The sequence below is a fragment of the Coenobita brevimanus genome, chromosome 63, assembly GCF_032717465.1.
Source record: "Coenobita brevimanus isolate Jiangsu-jjx chromosome 63, ASM3271746v2, whole genome shotgun sequence".
Classification (NCBI taxonomy): domain Eukaryota; kingdom Metazoa; phylum Arthropoda; class Malacostraca; order Decapoda; family Coenobitidae; genus Coenobita; species Coenobita brevimanus.
In genome coordinates, this window is record NC_137016.1 from 2,247,501 (window position 1) to 2,269,471 (window position 21,971).

Here is a 21,971-nt window from a genome sequence, read left to right on the forward strand (position 1 = left end):
AAGAAAAAAAAGTAAGAGGAACGAAGAATATAGAGTAAATATGATCTGGAAAGGAAAATGCGATGATACTAATGAAAATGTAAGTAATGATGATGATAATGATAATAACTGATGATCATAGTGAGAAAGGAGAGAACAACAGCTAATGCAAAACCTGGAGAAAAGAAAGGATAAAGCTGAAGATAATATAAAACCAAATAGAAATGAGGAAAGACAAGTGAAACGAAGCGGGGATGGTAGAGATGCCACGGGTAAGAGAGAGTGTGGGAGTACAGGAAATGTGGATGAAAAGAGAAAAACACGGATGAAGGAAACATGAAAATAAAAACAACGAAGAAGGAAAAGGGAAAAAGAGGGAAGGAAGAAGAATAGATAAAAGAGGAAATGGAGAAGAGCAGGAAAAGGAGGAGAAGAAGAAGAGGAGGAGGAGGAGGAGGAAAGAAGAAGAAGAAAAGGAGAAAAGGAAGAAGAAGAGCGTGATGTTTAGGAGATGGAAGACACGGTTCCGTTAAGTGTGTGGATGAGTGTAAGTGAAGGCTTGAGGTGGGGATGGATGGCAGTGGCAGGAGGGAGGGGGAGGATGTGCGTGAATGAAGGGTGTCATTACGAGAAGGATGGAGTCAATAGAGAGAGAGAGAGAGAGAGAGATTAATAGACTGTGCCAGAAGTGATAAGTGAAATGGAAAAAGTCTGTTACGCGCGTGTGTGATTTTTATCGAGTATTCGAGTCTGGACAAGAGACTGTAAAAGTGTAAATGGTGTGAAATTACGATAATATGACATGGAGTTAAGGGATAATGCTACTACGAGATTTACTCGTCTTTTAATTTATTTCCCTGTGTGTGTGTGTGTTTGTGTGTGTGTGTGTGTGTGTGTAGGAGGGTTCAACTCCTTGACACAAAAGACATTACAATAGCTCTTGAGGTAAGACACTATTTACTCAGACATCGGACGTGTTTTATGGTCGATTTTAGTTACTACCGGACGATTTTATTCAGCCTTTTAAGAGCACTCTTGTACTGAAGATCTTGAAGCCAACCCTGTACCTCTCACGGTCGAAAAGCTAGTAATTTTAAGGGTAGACAACCAGCATACATCCCTTGGTGAGGCTACATGAGTCACCTCTTGGGGATTGAACCAATGGAAGGCCATCATTCCGAAGGGGAAGCCGTGATAACTAGACCACTAGGTGTCAAAGAGAAGTGGGGAGAGTCAATGTTGCTATGACGTGTAGAAGTTTTAGATATTACAAGACTTTATTGTCGTAAGTCCGACTATGAACAAAAAACTGAGAAGTAAAAGGACGCTACTGCAACACATTGTTTTGGTGTAATAACATTGACTTGTAGTAGGGAATGGTGATAACATAGTGGTATAACGTTTTTTTACCTCGTTTTGTTTTGTTTTTTAATGTTTCAGACTTTGGGCTTCAGATCATATACTAAGTGGCCTAAGAGGTTTCATACTGTGTACTGTGCCATCTCTTCCTTTGCCACTGATTGTGCATAGTACACCTTAACATTCTCCTGTATGCTCTTTCGAGACTTTAATATGGATATAGCTTGTATCGATAACACACAAGAAGGCACTTAGTTGTAAGATGTAGAATATGTCGCTAAAGAAGAAATGTTAAGAAATCTCTAGTGTCACCTAAAATAAAACCTCTAGAAATAAATGATAGAAGTGATAATACGGGAAATTTTCTTAATATCTTCAGTCTGATTACACTTTCCTTGTTACCTTCATACGGTTTTACTTAGCCAAGGAAAGGTCTCTCATACTAAAAGAGGTACTGGTGACTATATACCTCCTCTTTTCTAAAATATATAACCCAAATTAAGTCGCCTGGAGAGAGCAAGAATAATAGGACAAAAAAGAAAATCGTCATAGGATGGAAAAGATTAATGGTGGTAGACTGTACCATATGGGAAGCAGAGTACTAAAAACAAATGATGAGGAACAATGGATGGGAACAGTGTCAGAACAATAGAAACAACAGAATGAAGACACTGAAAATAATAGAAGTTTTTAACAGCGACAGTCAGCAGTCTGGGGGAGGCGGTGGCTCAATCGGTAGAGAGGTGGCCTGTAGTCCTAACGGACCCAGGTTCGAATCCCGGCTGGGGCAGGGAACAGTTTAAGGATTTGAATTTCATTAAATCAGGCTTTACTGATCTACCAGAAGACCCGCCGACATGTCGTAAAAATACCCCCGCTAATACCAATACACCAGTCCTGTATGAGACAGCCCTAGCATGTATTCAATATGGACGGTGGGTGTTAGCGCCGAAGTGGTGACATGTAGAGGTGTATGGTATGTAGGAGGACTGCTGGGCCTTGATAGCAGGCTGTGAAGCCTATGCCCAGAGTCGGACACAAAAAAAAAAAAAAAAAAAAAAAAAAAACTGAAAACTCGACTAAAAACACTCGTCTCGTTATAGGAAGGAAAAGTTGGTGAGGTTGTAACGAGTCAGTTTTAAACCCTTTGCTACGTGAGGTCTTCTCCAACCGGAATGAAGTCGTCTTAGAGTAACGTGGAAGAAAAAAAATATAAGCAAAACAAAAAGGCTGTTTATAACACCTTCCTTACAACAGCTATATAAAAACGTGATCTCACACACACACACACACACACACACACACACACACACACACACACACACACACACACCGCAAAAAATAAAACACCCACTGTCGTTTTGCGAGTGCCAGTGAAAAAAGAAACATCAGATGTGGATTTTCCAGATAAGGGATGTAAGTGCCACCATTTAGACCAACGGCTCCCCCATTAATAAGCCTTAATCACTTCAGTTAAGCCCCTAAGTGTGACACGTTGCAGTTCTCGGTTCTCGCATCTCGCTGTCGGCTATCTCTGGGCCCGGAGCTAGACAGAAATTATTGGAAATGTTTGAGCAGGCACGTGTGGATGGAGGGGAGGACATAGCAAATTATCAACATATAAATTTCTCTCTCTCTCTCTCTCTCTCTCTCTCTCTCTCAAAACTTTATAGATGGTAGTTTTTCTTCTAATACAGAAGAAAAAGGAAAAGAACGTGAAATATCAGCATAGTTCTACATGTGACAGTTTTTTTTTTTTTTAATTGCATGAGGCTTTTATTAAACTGAAATATATGATGCACACAAAAACGTACACATCTGTTTGATAATTAAATTGTTGAGGGAAGAGATATTGTGATTTTTTTGGGAAAGAAGAAAATAAATATTGTGTGCAAAAATCATTAATTTTTTTCCTCCAACGAGCAGTGAAACGCATCCATTTTAAATTCTAGGAAATATGTCAAAAGAGTAATTGCATTTTTTAGCACCGCATCACTGAGCACTTAAAACCAGGGAGGGAGGATGACGCCCCAGATGATCAGGGCAAAACTAACGCAAGTTGTCAAAAAATTTTATTTCTGAAAAGTAAAGCGATAAGGTGGGGAGGAGAAGAAGGAGGCTTAGGAGATAGGAGGGAGAGTTTGGTTAGGATATGTGGGATGGTTGAGAGAGGATAGATGGGGAGGATATGCGTGAGTGTTGGGGAGGAGTTGAGAGAGGGTTGGGGGAAGTTATGAGAGAGATGAGGAGGATTTGAAGAAGAACTGGGGGAGGTTATGAAAACGGTTAGTGAGGAACTGAGGAAGCATTGGGGGTGGATAAGAAGGGGGGTTGGAGAGGATATGAAAGAGGGTTGGGGAAGATGTGAGGTAAGGCTATCTGTCTGTCTATCTGTCTATCTACTGCCAAACGCCTTAATCCCATAAGGGGTGGCCACAAACAAATCGCCTCCATGTCGTCCTTTCCCCTGCCATCTCGTCACCCTCCTTCCAACTTACACTCCTTTCTCCCCTTCTCTAATATACCTCTCCACTCCATCCTTTCAACTCATCCTCGGTCTCCCTCTCCCTCCCCCCCTTCCTCTCACTCACATACACTTTCCTAGATAGTCTCTCACTCTTCATCCTCTCCACATGGTCAGACCACCTCATTGTAACTCCTAACGCTTTCTATCACATCTACATCCACACCACAACGCTCCTTCACTTCCTCATTGTCAGTCTGTCTCTCCATCCAACTGCACATGCTCCTCTCAGATAACTTATTTCCACTGCTCTCACTCTTGACTTGTTTCCCTCCAATAAGGCCCAAGCATCACTTCCATATTTTAGAATGGGGATCACAATACTGGCATGCAGCGACTATTTTACATTCATGCTCACTCCCCTGCTTCTTATCGCTGCTTTCAAAGAGCCGGCATCCTGTTGTAGCCTTTCAAGTACTTCATCCTTCAGACTTCCATTCTTACTTATCACACTACCCAAGTACTTAAATGTAGTCAAATTTTCCATTTCCTCACTCTCTAGCCTCACTATGCATTCAGTGACTTCATTTGTCTCGAAGACCACAGCTTTACTCTTCTCTACATTTACCTTTAGATTCCGTTTTTACATACTCTCCAAACTCATCCACCAAGACTTGCAGTTCCCCTTCGTCTTCACTTAAGAATACAGTAACATCTGCACAAGACAGAACAGAAAGTTTCCGGCCGCTTCAACATCCACTGCCCTACTTTGTACCTCTTCTGTAACACCATCTACTGCTTGAACAATGGGATTCCAGTCACTAGAATCAATTATTTCCTTTAAAATTTGAAAATACACTCTCTTGTAGTCAGGAACTTTCTCGTAACTAGCCCTGTCATTGTCGTTACTGAAACTGATGTTGAATGTGACCATGCAATGGTCACAAGTATTAAACTCTTTCACTACCATGACATTATTTACCATGTTTTCCAATGAGGCCAAAACCAGATCTAATATGCTACAGTACCTCCTCGTGTTGGTCAGTCTACGAACTGATGTAATGTACTTTCTTGCAAGTTAGTTCACACGTCCAACCCTGTGTGTGACAGTAGGGTCTCACTCCATTTGGCGAACGGTATATTAAAATCACCAAAGACTGCAGTACTACTGGTGCTACATGCTTTAGCAGTTTGGTTGTATATTTCATTATCTGTGTCATTGGATTGTGCTGGTGGACGATGAATTAATCCAACTACTGTTTTACTACGGGATGTATTTCTAAGATGGTGATAAAAACTGTCAACATTAGCAATAGAGAGCTTAGGAATTACGACTGGATGAAGTCCTACTTTAATGTATAACAGTAAACCACCTTCTCTACGTTATTTCTGAAAATATTGGAACCTGCTATGTTGTACTCACCTAAAAAAATCTCGTTGTTCCTTGTTGAGCCCTGATTCTGTTACACCTATTACATCGTAATTTTCAACAAGAACATAAGCCTCTAAATCCGAAAGTGTATTCCACAAACTACGCGCGTTCTCGAAAAGAGCATTAATATCCATGCCTCCATTAGTCCGTTCATAATTCATGGCTTCTACTTCGACTCGGTTATATGCCTTATATAAAGGGTGTTTTTTTCCAAGAATAAACGCACTGCATTATCCAATAAACGACCAAAACTAGCAGAGCCAACCGCATTTAAGTGTAAACCATCATGTGCAACAAGAGGATTGGGAAGTATATGAAGTTGGTTTGGGAAGGATATGAGGAAGGGTTTGGGAGGAGAGGAGGAAAGGTTGGGAAGTATTTAAGGGACGGCTGGGGAGGACAGGGGGAAGAGTTGAGGAGGATATGAACGAGGGCTGAGGAGGATAGGAGGGAGAGTTGGGGAGGATAGGAAGTACGGTTGGAGAAAGTAGGAGGGAGGGTTGGGGAGGCTGGGAGAAGGGTTGGGAAGGATAGGAGGCAGGATTGAAGAGGATATGTAGGAGGATTGGGGAAGGGCTGAAGGGAGGTTTGGGGAGGGAAAAATATAGTTGGGGAAGAAATGATTGTGGGTGGGGAAAGACAGGAAGGAGGGTTGGAAAGGATGAGAGATAAATTTGGTAAGGGTATGAGGGTTTGTTGGGGCCGATATGAGGGAGGGTGGTATGTCCTGGCAAGAGTGGCAGCTACTAATAAAATCTTTTCCTGCGGTGACATCTTTTTGCTTCATTCCTGCGATCCCAAGATGATTCTGTTCAGTTCGGAACTGGGGAGATTAAATAAAGCCTACAAGAATTCCATCACTATTAGGATTATCTTCAAATATGAGTAAAATGTGCGGTAGTAGCAAGGATAAAAATATTGTATTGAAGGTGCTAACATAATGACAGGTATTAGGAACGATCGTGTGACGGGAAAATCTATACAAGTTACCGAGATAATTTCTTGTACAGTAGGATAATGCCAGAAAGCTTGAAGGTTTATTTGTTGCACTCATCCCTAACGGAACGAGGCGTTAGATAACACACTGGAAAACTCAGAAGTTCACTTGCTTCATACACAAATATTCATTGCGGTCTTTTTATTTCTCTTTGCTGTTATCAGCTGGATTACTCGGCTTGGGACGTACAGACGGTCGAAAAAGTACCAGTGCTCACTTTGCCCGAAACAATCAGACATTAAAGACCATGTCTTCTGCAAATTCTAGATGATTCTGCTCAACGCTAATAAACTTGGTTTCAGAAGGAATAGAGAGAGAGAGAGAGAGAGAGAGAGAGAGAGAGAGAGAGAGAGAGAGAGAGGGAGAGAGAGAGAGAGACAGACAGACAGAGACAGACAGACAGACAGATAGATAGATAGATATTGCTTACTTGACCTCCTAGTCAGTAATGTTCTGATATGGACATTCGGATGGAATTAGATGACCCACCTCAGAACATCATAAGCTAAACTGATCATTTAGGATATCATCGGAACCCTCCGGCGCAATAATCGACATTATCTTCTGAAATGTCGGAATTAGAAACGATTTGTACTTGTCTAGCACCAGAAGGATTTATCTCGTAAAAAGGTTATAATCAATTTCCGCTATTCCTCTAGGACGATGACGTTTCTTTGTATTTCACTCATACCACCAAACGATCTTACTCGGCTTAGAAAACACCCCTCGCAATAAAGGACTACTTGGTTCCTCATTCGCACGGCCTAAGCTGCATGAAGAAAATCGCCTGGAGGTATCGCGAATAAAGATTTATGTTACATCATAATATACAAGTGGGTAATAGAAGCTATTTCTTACAAGTGTCTCTCACAACTTTAGTCATCTGGTGCTAGGAAGAAGGAAGATTAAGAAAAAAATGGGGAAGAGGTTAATGGGAAGTATTTGTTACCTAAGGAGGAGATCTAACATGAACGGAATGATATCATCTGGAGAAGTGGCTGACTTTCTGAATGGGCGGTTTACAGTACATACAACCTTCAATAACAGCAGCTTTTCCCAAGTAAATAGTAATGTTTATGTGAAGAAACGATAAACAAGAAATTACGTCGTCAGATTCAGGTCGCTAAACAAGACATATAACACTTTATTTTCTATATTTTAATATTGTTTATTAACGTATGAAGACATAATATGATGTTCAGTGAAAAGAATGCAATTTTTTAAAAGTCATTAGGCCTATTTTATTTATTTACTAAGACACATCATTTACAATCACAGCATCATGACTGTACGTGGCAGATAAGCAACGATATTATTTTACAGTATCATTTAACCTACTCACTGAAAAGACATAGTATCCTATGTTAAGAACCAGGCAAGTAAGTTTTTTCCTTTATTTTCTTTGCTTATTTACTAGTTTATGTATTTTGCTTACCTGTTATTTATTATTTATTTATTTTATTCGTTTACTAAGGCACAATATGGTGATGCAAGGCGACAGGGATGCAGGGATGGACAGCTGCCTCCTCGCAATGCTCCGGCACAAAGGCAGGGATACCGCTGGGAATTCAGCATCTGAGTCAGTCAATGGGTCGGGTTGCAGCATCGGAAATCGGGTCATACATAGGCACAAACGCATCGCATGTCGGAGGAATGGAAGAGGATCTTGTCTTGGAGGGACTGGAGAGGAAGGGGGATTTCATCTTGGGACTAGGAAACACTGTCATACCATCTTTTGTGATTTACTCTGTATTACACTTTATTTGCTCGTAATACCGATAGTTTTAAAAAATAACACACTACGAATAGGAAAAATCAGTCTGACAGTGACAGAAGTATGTTGGTAAAATATAGATTATAGGGAACTTCCGATGTCCACGAGAATTCTGTCATTGTTCTCATACTGATATCACTTAGTCCTAATTTCAGTGGCATCTGGGGTTTTGAGGTACACCAGCATATCCCGAGCCATACCATTTGCATATCACACCTTAACATTCTCTTGTATGGTGGTTACTCGCATATCGTTTTTTTAGTCTGCATAATTTGCCTCTCTGAAAGAAGATATAGAAATGTGCAGAATGAATAACTAAAATAGATGTTTTACGAATGCCCCATAGCCACTTTGAATACGACCCCCATCGTCCTCGCTCCTTCCTCATCTCCCCCAGGTGTTTATTTAAATTCACCGAACACGCCTCCTTTTGTCAGTGTGAATGTGCATTTACGCATTGACGCCCACATATATTTCGGCGGGAAGTGGAAATACTGATACGATTTCAGACGTGACATGATATTTCTGCACTAGATATGAAGAGTGTTGGGAAAGGGGTATATATAAGTGAGCTTGAGCGTAAGAGATGGGTGGACATAGTAAGTGAATTGAATAACCGAGGTATGAAAGTTGAGAAAGCAAAGGAACTGACGGATGATCGAAATAAGTGGACGATATATGTATGGAGATGTACATGACAAGGGCTGCATCCCTTTATGATACAGTGAAGAAGAGGGAAGTAATGAAGGATCTTTCTCCACACACACACACACACACACACACACACACACACACACACACACACACACACACACACACACACACACACAAAGCATAGAAGTCTGCCAAATCATCCCATATAATGCAAGCCAGATAAGAGCCACACTCAAATTACCTTGTTTCGAGATACTTGGCTACACGACAATTGCAAGAATGAAGTTTATAGGCAGAAAGGCAGGAGGAGATAGACTGTAGTATGAGTATATCGGCTGAAAAGAACTGGACAGAAGTGTGTGTGTGTGTGTGTGTGTGTGTGTGTGTGTGTGTGTGTGTGTGTGTGTGTGTGTGTGTGTGTGTGTGTAGGTAGGCGGCTCTTGCGCGCCCTCCTTAAAGGGTAAAGCATGCAATCAGAGTTCAGCCAGCCTAATCAGGTAAATAAGAAAATAAGAAGACTGCTTTAATTGGCCGGAAGAGGAAAAATTTGTAAAGCCGATAAGGGCAATGGAAATTGATAGTTGTTTATTTTGTGCCTTCCTTTGTCTGTTTCTGGATCCTTCTCACCCTGTTTACAGTAGGTTAGTCAGAATTAAGATGAAGATGACTGTGGTTGTGCGTGATGAAGAGAATGACGAAAAAAAAAATAATAATGGGTGGGTAAAAGAAAAGGCGGTGAAACAGGACTCTTTGTAATAGCAAGCGGATAATTTGGCAAAGAAAACAAGAAATAAGATCAGGTTGTTTTAATTGGGTGGGAGAGGATGAACTGAAACAGGCGAGGGAGGACTATCAGGGCAGGAGGATTCAAAGGAAATATCCTGCAAAAGTATGTTTAAGTGGTACGGGTTTATATTTTGATTTATTTATAAAATCACTGAGAAAATGATATCTAGTTGTTCATAGCCTATGAACCTCTTAAGCCCAAGGACACCTTGTTTTATTTAACTATGGCAAGTGTTAAACGTTTAAGTCTACTATATTCTGGCTCATACCAAACGATTTAATTCACCTTTGAATTTAAGACACTAAAATGTAATGGTAAGTACTAGTGTACGATACCGAAACGTGTGTTTTGAAACGTGTGTTTTCTAACATGCCAATTCTACAGTGTAGTTACAGGATAATGAAACTACTAAAAATATGTGTAAAGTGCAAACATTATTCTCATTCTACTGTGCTGTAACATAAATACGCTGCTGGCTCTTTGTTCTGATGAACAACTTCCCTCTCATACAGATCTTCACTCCGAGTATGCTATTGTAATAATAATCTTTCTTGCGTTCCCCTCCCCACACGGAAGTATAAATCATTCCGTTTTAATATGTTTACCCTTATATTTGTCAAATCATTTCCCCCAAGGGTATATCCTTCACACTGCCCCTCTCCACGATCCATCTCATATTCTGCCTTTCATACTTCAAGCTTCCTCCCCTCCTCGTCGTCATTCTGTATCTACTTGTCACATCTCTTTATCAGTCTGGCTGCTCCCCATCAATACCCCTACCGTACTCAAACCTAACAATTCCCACTGCTTTTAATTTGCTGTTTTTCTCCCTAGATCCTTTGGAATCTCCTCTCTCCCATAATCCAACACCTGCGTAACTGGTTCTTCTTCCTCATTACCCTTTGAGTACTCACAGCCCTTCTCCTTTCAGCCCATTCCACTAATCCTCTTCCCTTTCCTTTGTCTCCTCCGTATCCCTCGTCACCAATACCTTGCCTTCTCCTTGCCCTACTAAGTCCTTCTTTCACCGACCCTACCTTCCCCTCCCTTTTCTCCCCTCACTCTCTGACTCCTTATCACTAACCACACTGCTCCTGCGTGACTTGCTTACTCATTTCACTCACCTCTCTGAGCCTCCTTTCCCCTCTCCCTCCTCTACAGATATTTACAAGCTCTCACTTCCCCTTTACTATCTCCCATGCTCCTCTCTTTCAACATTTTACCCCCCCCTCACAATTTTCTCTTGCCCCCTCCCCCATCCCCGACTCCTTTCACCGACAGAATATACTATCGCCTTTACTTACCATCTCACTTATCCTCTTACCTCTCCTATGACCCTCCTTGACCCCTTTTTAAACCTGATCACTGACAGGAATGTTATACACCCTCCATTGTCACCCCTCCCCTTTGTCCCTTATTACTAAAGCCTTTCCTTTTTCATCCATCTCCATCCTCTAGGACTCCCATTTACTGGTCCTCTCTCCCTTCTCTCCTCTTCCTTGTCCTTTGTATGTCCCCTTTCATTATCCCATTTTACTGACAAATGTAATACCCCATACCCTTTGTCAATTACACTAACTCCTTCTGCTGATTTCTCTCCTCTGCCCATTCCTCTTCCACCTCGTTCCCCTTGTCCCCTTCTACTAACTTACCTGTCCATCCCGAGTCCCCCTTCACTGATTCTCTCTAGACCTCTCTACCCTCACTGTCACCACTACCCTATCCCCTCCCTTGCCTCCAGCCCTATTGCCCATTCACTTATTCTCTTGATCTCTCTAAACTCATTTACTAACTCCACTGGTTCCCTCTTCCTTCCTTCTCCCTTGCATCTCTCTACCCCTATTGCTTCCCTCTTCCTTCATTCTCCGTTGCTCCTCTCTACCTCGAACACTACAAGCCCCATTTTACTTTGCAGTGACGCAAGGTGGGGGTCGAGGCGGCCTGGTGTTCGCGCAGCCCCTCATGGAAGTGTTCGTGAAGGAGAATACAGCACCTGTGTTACTGCTCACCCTTCATGCCTCATCCAACAGTTCAGGTACGAGCACGTAAAGCTACTGTGACCTGTTGCACGATTAACCAACACTGACCGTCACAAATGAAGATCAGAGAGAGAGAGAGAGAGAGAGACAGACAGACAGACAGACAGACAGACAGACAGACAGATGGGTAGATAGATAGGTAGATAGATAGGTAGATAGACAGATAGACAGATAGATAGACAGATAGATAGACAGACTGACAGATGATTGATAGATAGACTGATAGATAGGTAGACAGAAAGATTAATGATAATATTGTTGAGGTATTTCCATTAAATCACACACTTTAAATATGATACCTTTTACTACTCATACCTAATTACACACATTCATTATCTGACACACACACACACACACACACACACACACACACACACACACACACACACACACACACACACACACACACACACACACACACACACACACACACACACACACACACACACGCTAATAGTAATGGCCTTTTCCCCTGCAGCGTGGGATGTTGTTTACAACGTAGTGGGTGGGGGTGTAGGGGGACTGTTCCAAGCCCACCCCCGCACCGGCGATCTCACCCTCACAGCACCCCTTGATTACGAGACGCAGAACCTGGTACGTCCTACTGTTATCATAAAAAAATATATATATATGTTCTTAAAGAACTACTTTTCTTGCCAGAGATGTAATGTGGTATCTCTCCTTATTTTCACACGCACACACACACACACACACACACACACACACACACACACACACACACACACACACACACACACACACACACACACATATATATATATATATATATATATATATATATACTATTTCTCTCTCTCTCTCTCTCTCTCTCTCTCTCTCCAGCTGTAGAACTCATTTGTAGTTTTTCTTTCTTACCCTTTAAACCGATCTTAAAGCTAGAGCACATATCAGCTCACCAGCAGTAAATACCGAGTTATCTTTCTCATTTAATGTACGAACCCTTTCCATTGGTTGCTCAGCGTTTCCCTATTACCCTCTAATCCGGCTATAATTCTACAGTTTGGCAGTAATCAGCTCGCCGGTAGTGCGTTCCTCTCACTCGGCAAATCTTCTCAGTTCTCTTTCTGTTAATAACAAAATTCTCTCACTCATTTCCGAAAGCCCACGCTTGGTTGTCAAGCTATTGCAAATATAACTCACAAATCATGTCATCAAGTATGCATTCCACTTATTCCGTTCACTCTTCGTAAGCGTTCTCCTCTCTCAGTAAATAAAACCTCCTCCTACTCCGTGAGTTTACCATCGTTCTCCCTCTCACCCACTGACTACGTCATAAATCTAGCACACAGATCAGTTCGCCAATAATGCATTTATCTCCTTCCATTCACTCTTCTCAGTTACTCTTGCCAGTACCTTGTCTTTCCCCCAGTTACGGCTGTATATACTTTGCATTGTTCAGAGTTGCCCATCTCACCTACTGTTCATGTATTTAATATACAGATCAGCACAATGTTGTTGAATTTTTCTCAGTCCTGTCCATGTCGCTAGATTCTCGGTAATTATCCTTGTCCAGTACCCAATATCTCTTTCCCAGTCACCCCAGTCCACTTCTTTCATTGCCCAGAACTGTCCATTTCACACATTAAACGGGCCATGAATACAGCACACACAACGCTTCTTACTCTGTCCTCTCACTTTATGCTCAGCAGTTCTTGTCACATCCAGTACCTGCTTTCTCATCATTTCAGTCTTTCATTTGTCCACATCTGCACATCTCACTAACCTGTTCATAAACCTAGGACACAGAGTACCTCATCATTAACTCCTTCAGTCCCATGACATATTGTATTTTGTTTTTTTCTGTCTCCAAACGATACTTTTCGAACTACTGTAGATGGGTTGGCTACAGTTATTTACTTGGTGCTCTCCTAAGTTGAATAGAAGATCCTGGAAGAAGCAAGAATAACATGGAATAATATGTTGCCTGACTGATGGGGTTTATGCATACCTTCCAGTCCATTCACTCTTCTCAGTTATGCTGCGTATCCAGTAAGCGATTTCTCACTTCGTTTCCGCTGTTTACTCTTTCCATTGTCCAGAACTGTCTATCTCACTCACTCACGATCGATCCTCTGTCGTAACTTGGACTTGTTTTTTGCAGGAGAGACAAGGAAAGGAGAGACCAAAATCATCTCCTGTCTCCCGTCCCTCCAACAAATAATGAATCTCACCTGCGAGAGAAATATTGTCGAGGTTTATATCCGTACTGTGCAGGAAGAATAAGGAATGAAGGGTGTATAATATCCCCGTGTCTCTAGTTCTTCCTGAAGACATAAAATGTAAGTTACGACAGGGATTCGATCGTAAATCTGTTCGAGCACCCCACCCCATGTTAATAATTCTAGCACATAAAACACCACTTACTACACCCACTCACTTGATGGCTGTTCTCCTCTCATCCAGTACCTGTATCTTCTCACGTACTATCAAGTCCATAAAATTAACACACAAACGACCTTTTACTCTGACCACGCACTTGATGCAGCCCAGTACTTGCTTTCTCTCATCCATTTCACTCGATCCGATCCTTTGGTTGCCCAACTCTGTCTCTCCTAGTATCCACCCAGGTTGCACCGTGTCCCAGTATCGTTCCTTTGTATGAGGTACGACCGTCTCATCTCACTCACTAACCAGTCAGTAGATTTAGTACACCAAACTCCTCTTATTCTATCCATTCACCTGATAATATGCAGTCTTCCTCTCCTCTAGATCCACTTTCTCTCACTCATTTATTACAGACCACTCCTTCGATTCCCTCCAAACCCCCTCCCAGTATCCACCCCAGTACCTCCCAGTTGCACCGTGCCCCATTATTGTTGCGCTGTATGAGGCCCGACACCATTCCGGCCAGCCATCCCATCGTCACTGGAGCCGGCCCAGTGTTGGTGTAATGGCTGCCACCATCACCACCACTGCACTTGTCACTGCCTCCATTGCCAGCACCCTTAACACCATGTTTTCAGAGCACTTTCAGATTTTTCATCAGATTTTTCTATAAGCGGTTTTACAGTTATATCGAACCCACGCTTTTTTAGAGTATTTTCAGGTTTTTCTATAAGCGGTTTTAAAAGTTTATATGGCTTCGTGTTTTTTAGCATATTCAGATTTTTCTGTTTTAGGGATTTGACAGCATATATTGCATCCACGTGTTTTTAGAGTACTTTCTGAATTTTCTATCAGTGGCTTCATACTTGACATGGCACCGTGTTTTTCATGTGTTTTCTGATCTTCTAAAAGCAATGTTCTTGTTTATATGCCACTGACGTGTTTCTACAGCACTTTCAGACTTTTCTTCAAGCGGTTTCGCAGTTAATATGGCAGCTGGAGAGTAAATTTACAGTTGAGGGCAGCAGTTCTTTGCACTCCTCTGATGCAATGTCAAAACGTAATGAGATTTAGTAAATAATGTAAGTTGTAAGTTCATCTCATTGCTTCGAAATTCCAGTCTACTGGCCGTGACACCACAGCAATAGTCACTGTCGCCAGTGCTTCTGTAACATCACCTCTGACATCCTTTTTTTTTTTTTTTTTTTCTTTAACCCATTCAGCCTGTGGAGGTCCGTTCAGTATTGTTAAAACGTAATACCTTCACACAATTTTATTTAGACTGGAATATTTTCAAAGAGGGGCGATGAGGTATGGCCTTCATTAAGCTCATCATTACAGAACTAGAGTTCTTTCCTAACTGGAATGTAATCGTCTAGTGATAACCTTGTTTTAAAGTGAAAAAAGCAGCAATCACAGAATGCAACAACCGCTCCCAATAACTGATCAAAAGTGTCGAATATTCGGCTTTGCCGTGTAACCCTGAACGACGTATTGCATTCCAAATCGATTTACTTCATTCTTCCCTAACCCTTAACCTTTCCACTAACTATCGTGCAAATAAGATCAAAACGATTTTGGTTGACTTTACCCAGTAACCATGACCTTTGACCTTCCGTTGTGACCTTTACCTTTGACTGGTTGCTCTCAAAATAGTATCTCTGTACCCTTGTTTTAACTGAACCCTTCCCCGTTGTCATGTGACCTTGACCTTTCATCCATTGTTCTCAAAAACAGTAGGTCACCATCACGATTGATCCTGAATTCATCCACCCAGCTTGATCCACATCGCATCAAAGTTGTTTATTTGGATCACACACAGACAAGTTGGCAGTTTGACCTTGAAATGTGACCTACACTTTTATTGTTCCCAAATCTGGATCTAAACGTTCTTGCCTGACCTTTAACCCATACACCAAATCTGGCTGAAATTAGGTTAAAACTGTTTGAGATGACGATGCTCTGTAACCCTGGAGAGTGATCGTTCCCTGTGACCATGAAACTGATTGTTCTCATAAGCGAATCTTTGTAGTCTTTCCTTTTACAGAGTTTGGTCTAAATCGGATAAAAAGTTTTTAAGCTGATCTTGCCTCTGTGATCCTAACTTTTAACCTCTTATTCTTATATAAAAAAAAAAAAAAAAATCCGGATTGTCGTTTTTCCTTGGCGAACCCTTAACATTCCACCTTTTATTAACACACACACACACACACACACACACACACACACACACACACACACACACACACACACACACACACACACACACACACACACACACACACACACACACACACACACACACACACACACACACACACACACACACACACACACACACACACACAGGCGCCGCACAAAAAATAACACCCGCTCTTGCATCACAGGCGCGTGTGTAATAAAGCATCGTAATGAAAAGGGTAACACCAGTTTTTGAGTTTACAGATGAAGTCGATAGAAACTGTACAGTTGCGGAAGTAAATACCAATCCACTTCCTGACTATAAATGACGAGTCAGTGGGCAATGATTTTCGAAACTCATTGATGTGATCATCGGATGCACACTTCAGTGCATTATATAGGTGCTTCAACATATTCTGACTGATAGGTGGAAAGCTAATTTTGTTCGTGACTGAACGAACTTGGATATCAGTTCAACGCTCTTTCGAAACTGTATCAACTCGTAATGAGCTCTTGGTAAACTAATCAATAACAAGCATGTGGGTTGAATTTCTGCCGCTCTGCTTCGATAGCCTTCACATGTAAGGGATTATTTACCGTGAAACCAGCGCACTTGTCACCAGTTTGAATGTCACTGCTTTGAGTGCCTTTTCAGATTTTTAAAATACTTGCTTTAAAGTTCATACGGCAAGTCGAGAGCAATGTAAAATCAAAGGTAATAGTTTTTCTGCGCTCTTTTAAATGTGTATTCACACCTAAAAAGATCTTGCAAATCTTTCCTTTCGTTATGAAAGGCATGCACAAAATCTAGTAAGACGTCATTTTACTGGGCGGTTATTAAACGGTTCGAATCGAAAAGGTGTGGTCTTTATTCCATGATTTCAGAAGTTCAGGCAAAGTAGAAAATTGGTGACCTCGCCAGGGGCATCATTGACTTCTTTCTTTATAGCTATCTGTCATTACTAATGTGTAAGTTCCGTCCCAGTCAATAGTTCACTTAGCCTCTGGGGTTGCGAACAGAAGAAACTAATTACAACCCATATTATTATTATTTATTTGTTCAGCAAGATAGTTAGCAATTACCAAGTCTTCAGTGATGAGTGAACTGATATATGATGCACCTCACTGACCACTGCATCGGCAGTTTCCTTACTGATATGCATTTTTATGCTTCCGCCCACATACGGTGGAGGAGGCATTAAGTGACTGGTCTGTTCGTCTGCTCCTGCGTCGGTGCGTGCGTGGGTCCGTGTGCCTAATGCCTATAACACTTTTCTGGGCACGATATCTCCTGAACCCATTGTCGAACTTCCACGAAACTTTTGTCAGTGATGCGATATGAGGAAGTGGTGAACTGATTAGTTCAGAAAGGTTAAGGAATAGAAAGTCAAGGTCCAATTGTGTTCGACTTAGTTTATCCTGATAGTCGCGATATCTCCTGAACCCATTATGGATTTCGACCAAACTTTTGTCAGTGATACAGTATGAGGGGACGATGAACTGATTACTGTAGGTCGGCAAGGTCAAGGGATCAAACGTCAAGGTCAAATGGGTGGGGGAGCAATATCTCCTGAATTCCTCAATGGATTTCGAGCAATTTTTTTTTTTTCGGTGATAGAGTACCGGTATGAAAGGATAATCAACTAATTAGGCTAGTAAGGTCAAGGGGTCAAAGGTCAAGGTCATATGGATGTGGGCGCAATATCTCCTGAACCCCTGACAGATTTCAACCAAACTTTTGTCAGTGATGCAGTATAAAGGGACGATGAACCGATTAGGTCAGCATGGTCAAGGGATCAAAGTTCAGCTGGTCAAAGGTCAAGGTCATATAGGTTTGGGGGTGAAATCTCCTGAACTTCGAGACTGATTTCGACCAAACCTTTGTCAGTGATGCAGTATAAAGGGACGATGAACTGATTAAATCAGTAAGGTCAAGGGGTCACAGGTCAAGGTCTCATGAGGTCGATTTATTTTATCATTAGTCTCATTTCAACCCACAAGGAACCCTGTTATGGAGGTTGTATGGCACGTCATTGTTCAAGACTTGGCTGAGGCATACCGAGCGATTCTGCTTCGACACCTCGATGCCTTGAGTTTTCGGCGTTTCATTACATACGTTTCTGGATCCTACCTACAATTCTAATTAGAGGGAAATTAGGATATGACAACGACGACGACGACGACGGCAACGACGATGACGATGATGATGATAACATGCTTAACATGTCTTGATGAGTGACTCGGTTTCTGTACAGTATAAGGGAACTGCTGACCACAACTACCTACTTTGTATTGAAAATTATTAAAAAAAAAAAAAAATCATAAATCCCCCCCAGCAACTCGACGAGAAACTCCTACCATCTTTCAGTCTCCTGGTCTCGTCGTTAATGCTTTCAGACGCGCCATGTTCAAGATTTACAAGGCAGACATTAGCATACCTTCTTCATTACCATCCCTCTCACTCCTCTCGCCAGATTACAACGAGATTCGGAAATAATTATCGCAAGTTCAGGCGTTCCTATCTGCAAGTCTGCGCGTCTGCATCATCACCTTGGCCATGAATCTCCTCCTCCTCCTCTTTCGCAAGACATTTTCATATTCATGTTTCCCCTTCCTCGCACAGCATTTCTTAACTCCTGCACTACGAGAGGTTTCCCTAGGCTGTAAAAAGAAAACAAAAACAGGGGTCGCTACGGTAAAACAGAAATGTCGCCAACGTCGAGATAAGATTAACGGAGATGGTCGCCTATTTCTTCCTTCCATTTCGTCGTTCAACGTTCTCCTGTAACCCTTAACTTCTTCCCAGTTAAACGTAGTTGCCCCCCTTCTCTCCAAGAAAAGAAAAGAAAGAAAAAAGATGTAGTTTGGGGTTACAACAATAAAATCGAGATGCCACCAACGTTGTGAAAGAATTAATAGAGGCAGTCACCTATTCATGCTTTCCCTTCTCTGCACAGCTTTCTTTAGTAACTCTTAACAGCTTCACGATGAAAAAGAGAAAGAAAACAAAGAAAGAAAGGATGAAAGAAAAAAAAGAAAGCAAAGTTTGTCTGGGATATCATCAGTAAAATAAAAATGTCTCCCAAATAGTGAAGGAACTGACTGGGACTGTCGCATATTCATGTTTCCCCTTCCTCGCACAACTTTCTCTCTCGGCCCTGCTCGCTAAGAGAGGTCTCCCCTGTGTAAGAATATTTATTGGGTACAGGGGTGGTAAGAATGAAGCAGAACTATCTTCACTGCAGTAAAGAGGGTAACGGAGACTGCTTTTAACCCCTTGATTATGAGAGATCCCTCCCAAAAATGATATTGTCTAGTGATGCAAAATTCATTAAAAATAATCATAGCTGTATTGAAGTGGCCACATTCGGCAAGCGCGGTCAGAGGTACAAATTTCCAACCATACTTCTGAATTCTCATCGTAAGGCTGTAACTCGTTTGTGGTAACTCTACGGCGATTATACTACATATATTTTTGTACTTCATGATAGTGAAATAACAGTGCTAGAAGTATTTAGCACCCTCAGTTAAGCAAATGATTAAACTTCTTCATAGAAAAACAGAAAAGAGAAACCACAACTGATGTTTTAAAAGCGAGCGTTGGTTGTTCCCTCTCTTTCATGATCGCTTTCCTTTTTCGCGAAGAGAAAAAAAAAGAATAATAACTATAACCTAAATTTTAAGGCTAAACTCATTCTGTTTGCTTCCTGATCATTTTCTGTTCTCGTTTTCGGTAAATTTGGACAAGAAGAATATATTTGTTCCCCATTTTTCCCTTCATACAACCCTTCACTCTTGCACTGTTAGTAATACGAGTCTCCCCCTCTCACTTCTACTCCTTCACTACATGTAACACAAGTCCCCCTCTCTTCCACTTCTGAACTATACGAACACAAGCTCCCGTTTCTTCTACAGCATTTCTGCGCTATACATAACACAAATTCCCCCTCTCGCAGCACAATACTGTTGACACAAGAGTTCATACAAATTTTCATGGTGACGATGTTTGGCTATCACCAAAAGAGAGATAATGCTACTGTTTTTTGTTATTACATTTTTTAGTGTTACTGTTAGCCTCATATCAACCTAATCACGGCTCAGCATTCAAATTGGGATTATTGCTAAGTTTTGTCCTGTCAGAATAAACAGAAATTATAAGGTATTTTTTTCCCCCCCCTAACCTGACGAAGAACTTAGCCCCTTTCAATTCAGCTGAGGGCCAAGTACACTGGACGGTTGATTTGACTGTTACATAAGGAGGCTATTTCCTAATTCACCCCTAAAGACCTATGCCGCACGATCGTGCTTTGTGTAATTTGACATGCCTGCCTATCCCGCACGATTGATAAAGACACAAAAACTGGGGGAGGGTAACTCCGCCCCTTTGGTGACGTATATGGGATCAGACCAATGAGAGCTAGAGTGTCTTGGGTGGTATGGCATGATTGGACCCCTAAGGTGAGGGAGAAGGAACCCCCCTCACCACCGTCATTTCACCTCCTTCAGCCCCATTGCATCACATCTACATTGTCCCCTCCCAACCAACCATACCTCAACATACTCCTTACAGCGGTGTGTGCATAGCAACCCTTCTCCCCTCTCCCTCCTCCCCCTCCCTCCTCCCCCCTCCCTCCATTCTTCTCCCCCCTTCAGCCACACACACTCCACCTCCACTTTTCGCCTGGCTTGTTTTGTTTCCATGGGCATATACCAGACTGACATTTCATGCCTAGGGAACACTTCACATTGACATTAGTTATGTACAGGGTGTCCCAGAAAAATGTACTCACTCTTTGACTGCCCATTACTCATACATTTTTTGTTTGTTTCAGGTGCAACTAACGTGAAATAATGGCAGATGTACGACTAACTTTTGAAAGAAGAAAATTTGCCATAAAGTGCTACTGGAAGTACAAAAACGTCACGGAAGTGCAAAGACAGTTTAGAAGACAGTTTCACAGAGATCCACCAACGCGACGCACCATTGCTCGGATCAGAGATAAGTTTGAAGCAGATGGAACTGTACACGACGTCCATAAGTAACGTTCTGGAAGACCACGGACATCCACCAGCCCCGCAAGGGAACAACTGCTGGAAACCCTCCTCCGATGACCATAGAAATCCATACGACAATCGGCTCGTGATATAGGAATCCCAAAATCTGGCGTCTTTGCACTTCCGTGACGTTTTCTTACTTCCAGTAGCACTTTATGACAAATTATCTTTCTTCAAAAGTTAGTCGTACGTCTGCCATTATTTCACGTTAGTTGGTCCTGAAACATAAAAAAAAAAAAAAAAAAAAAAATTGTACGAGTAATGGGCAGTCAAAGAGTGAGTACATTTTTTGGGGACACCCTATGTATATAATTATTTACCGCAAAGAATGCATTTTCTGTACATTTTCTATTTTCGCTCATCGGGGGTTGGTAACTTTCTTGCATCTTCGACAGGTAATTGTGCGATAACCATTTGGTCAATCTGACTGAAACATACATTTTCAGGCGTGTAAATTCAGTCTCTTGAAGTGTGGAAGAAAAATTTTTACCTTGGTGAAAGTCGAATAATCGACCCTGTTTTGCGGCTGAAGGGACAGACCTGCTGAGCAAATTGCGTACTTTAGGGGTTCATAACTAAGGCTCATCGAACTGAAGTTGTGTGGGGGTAGCTCAGTTCCGTTAGGTGAAAACAGGCCGACTATACCATCATATTCTAATGTTATTCCCTTTTTACAGCTCAGGATTCCAGATGATGAGATGGCAATTTTACACTCCTATTGATCTGGTGGCTGAGTTCTCGAGTCGGAATGAGCTGTGGTTTACGCCCAACTGTTCAAATTCTAGATGTGGTCAGATATTTTTATATGAAACACTAAGAGGGCGTAGATCGGTCTCTTACCCTTGAAGGTCCTACACTACGGCAGCTCAAATCCTGGGGCCCTACCTTCCACAGGGATAATATG

General features: G+C 41.8%; 1 protein-coding gene across 1 annotated transcript in view; it reads left to right on the forward strand.

Moving 5' to 3' along the window:
- Window positions 1-21,971, forward strand: part of LOC145404270 (putative neural-cadherin 2) — a 171,483-nt gene that overhangs the window by 73,052 nt on the left and 76,460 nt on the right. The window contains 2 exon segments of the mRNA XM_080275791.1: window positions 11,362-11,481; window positions 11,964-12,079. Coding sequence (XP_080131917.1) covers window positions 11,362-11,481; window positions 11,964-12,079 — 236 coding nt within the window.